At 61.3% G+C, this 2,484-nt stretch overlaps 1 protein-coding gene across 1 annotated transcript; it reads right to left on the bottom strand.

The window, feature by feature from the left end:
• Nucleotides 1-747: 747 nt before the first annotated feature.
• Nucleotides 748-2,300, bottom strand: LOC104536903 (sestrin-2-like). The gene is made up of 5 exons (XM_010179643.1): nucleotides 2,123-2,300; nucleotides 1,879-1,994; nucleotides 1,416-1,606; nucleotides 959-1,103; nucleotides 748-881 (listed from the first exon to the last, which is right to left on the bottom strand). Exons 1-5 carry the CDS (start codon nucleotides 2,298-2,300, stop codon nucleotides 795-797), a joined length of 717 nt encoding a protein of 238 aa, XP_010177945.1. The 3' UTR covers nucleotides 748-794.
• Nucleotides 2,301-2,484: the final 184 nt, after the last annotated feature.

Genomic DNA, 2,484 nt, shown 5'->3' with positions numbered 1-2,484 from the left:
TGGGTGAGCAGCGGGCGATGCTGCTGGACCCGGACCCTTGCTCCAGCAGCACTGGGAGTGGGGGCTCTCCCAAACTGGGACCTCCTGGGCGACCCGCGCCACTGGGAAATGCCCTGGCACATTTGGGGAATGCCACAACCACCCCACATACTCCCCCCCATCACCCCACAGCACACAGACCCACCCCTCAGCCATGAAAACTGAGATGTGGCTGAAAAACGATGCAGAAAAAGGCATCAAACCCACCCTACCCTCACCCTGGCCTGGCACCCAGGGCCAGAGGCACCTCACATCGGGATATCCAGATCCTTCCCACCCCTTCTGCGGTGCCTTATGGGGTCCCAGCCTGAGGGGTGGGCAGGGGGTGTCAGGGCAGCGTCCCCACATCTTCCAGCACAACAAGACCCCTAAAGTCGGGGTGAAGCCCACGCTGCCCTCTGGGATCTCCAGCACAAGGACAGTCCTCTGCGGTGACAGCCTTGGTGCCCGGATGTGGCACTGAGGTGACACCAGCACCCCAGGCACCCCCAGTTTGGCTTTGTTTGGGCTCAACCCCCAAAAAAAGGCACAGAGCAGCCGAGCACCCCCAGCTCGGCCAAGCCCAGCACTTTGGGGTCTTCCTGGCACTTGGGGGTCCCCTCTCCTGAGATGAAGCCCCTCATTTCCTTCTACAGCTCCAAGCCCCTTAATGGGGGGGAGACAATATTTCAGCAAAGTTTTTCAGGTACCAGCTCCCCCCTGGTCTTTCCCCCAAACCTGAGGCAGGAGGAGGAGGAGGAGGGAGCGGAGGAAGGTCAGGTCATGTAGCGGGTGACGGCTCTCAGGGCGTAGAGCAGAGCCGCCTGCATCCGAGCCTCCAGCAGGAGCAGGTTGATGTGCACCTGGGGGAGAGCAGGGTCAGGGCATGGGGGTCTCAGGACCCCCCAACCCTGCCAGGAGGGGAAGAAAGGGGCAGCACCTTCTCTGAGTGCTTGAAGTGTCTCCAGAACTGCGTGTACGTCCGCTTGGTCGTCTTCTCTGGGTAGCAAGCCACCGTCTTGATGTAGATCTTCAAGCTGCGCTCCAGGAGCTGGTTCACCTCCCCGTAGTCGTAGTCGTCGTAGCTGGAGGAGAGAGGGGGGCACATTACCCCAGGCACAACCCATTTATATACCCCAAGGTCTTTCCGGACCTAAACTGAGCTCCCCAGCAGCATCACTTTGCCTGAGTCTCACCAAGACATTGAATCACAGCATCATTTGGTTGGAAAAGACCTTTAAGGTGGAGTCCAACCATGACCCGTCCGCCACTGAACCACGTCCCTCATCCCTGGCTTTCAAACCCCTCCAGGGATGGGGACTCCACCACTGCCCTGGACTCAGACCCCAGCTCTATCCAAGACAGGAACCAGCTCCAGCTGCGGCTCGGGGACCCACCGGATGCCGAAGACGCAGTGGACGTAGTTCCAGATGGCCCGACGCAGCATGGAGGTGTCCACGCCGCAGTGCATGGCGATGGTGTTGTAGGTCAGGTTGTAGACGACCTGGAACTTCTCGTCCAGGAGCTGCCCCACGTCGGGGTACAGGCGGTTGATCAGCGAGTAGCCGTGGTCCTCCCAGGTGTAATCCTGACGGAGAAAGGATGCTGGGGTAAGGGATCAGTGGGGAAACGCAGGATCCCTCCAGACCCAGGGACATCAGCTGGGGTCTCCCCACCAATGTAGACTCCCCTAAATTATTGGCTGCGCTGCTCAGACAGCTCCAGCTCAGTCCCAGCCCTTCACCCTCTGTCCACGACCCTGGGATCAGCCCCTCTGTCCCCCCACCGACAAACAGGACCTGTCACCCAGCACCCAGCCACTCCTTCCCCTCTGTCCGGCACGGGACCATGAGCACCCACCTGCGCCCGGAAAGTGGGGGGCGCCTGCTCGCCCCTCCTTGTGAAGTCCTTGTAGCCGAACTCCGGGTCCTCCACGAAGCAGAGGACGTTGGACTGCAGGGAGTGATCCGCGATATCTACAAGGCAGCACCGCAGCAGCCGTGAGCGATGCAGTGACCCCAGGCCTGGTCCTGCTCCTCCCCGCTGGTTCCTTCCCCTGTTACCTCCCTGGCCCACAGGGTCCCCAGCCCCAGCCCCTCCTCACCCGAAGGAGCCACCAGCAAACTCTCCGTCTTCTCCAGCTCGAAGCGCGAGGCCATCTCCTCCTGCGTGACGCCCTCCTCCTCCAGCTGGCTCTCCTGCAGCAGCTTCATCCTCTCCATCAGCACCTCCACCTCCTGCATCGCGTCCTTGCCCTGCTGGAGCAGAGGGCAGGGGTGCATCGAGGAGGGGTTGCAAGCCCAGGGCAGCACAGAGCTGCTCTCGGTAGGAAGGGACCTGGGCAGGCTGGATCAATGGGCTGAGGTCAACCGCATGAGGTTCAACAAGGCCAAATCTTGCACTTGGGCCACAAGAACCCCATGCAACGCTACAGGATTGGGGAGGAGTGGCTGGAGAGCTGCTGGG

This window comes from Mesitornis unicolor, unplaced genomic scaffold, assembly GCF_000695765.1.
Source record: "Mesitornis unicolor isolate BGI_N332 unplaced genomic scaffold, ASM69576v1 scaffold29742, whole genome shotgun sequence".
NCBI classification, from domain to species: Eukaryota; Metazoa; Chordata; class Aves; order Mesitornithiformes; family Mesitornithidae; genus Mesitornis; species Mesitornis unicolor.
This window is presented reverse-complemented; position numbering and strand designations above follow the sequence as displayed.

Bases quoted from the DNA above. Each gene is read 5' to 3' on its own strand.
- LOC104536903 (XM_010179643.1), bottom strand. From the start codon at position 2,300: ATGCACCCCTGCCCTCTGCTCCAGCAGGGCAAGGACGCGATGCAGGAG. The intron at 1,607-1,878 runs GTGGGTGCTCAT...TTTCTCCGTCAG, and splicing joins CCCCCACTTTCCGGGCGCAG to GATTACACCTGGGAGGACCA. The intron at 1,104-1,415 runs GTGGGTCCCCGA...TCTCTCCTCCAG, and splicing joins CACTGCGTCTTCGGCATCCG to CTACGACGACTACGACTACG.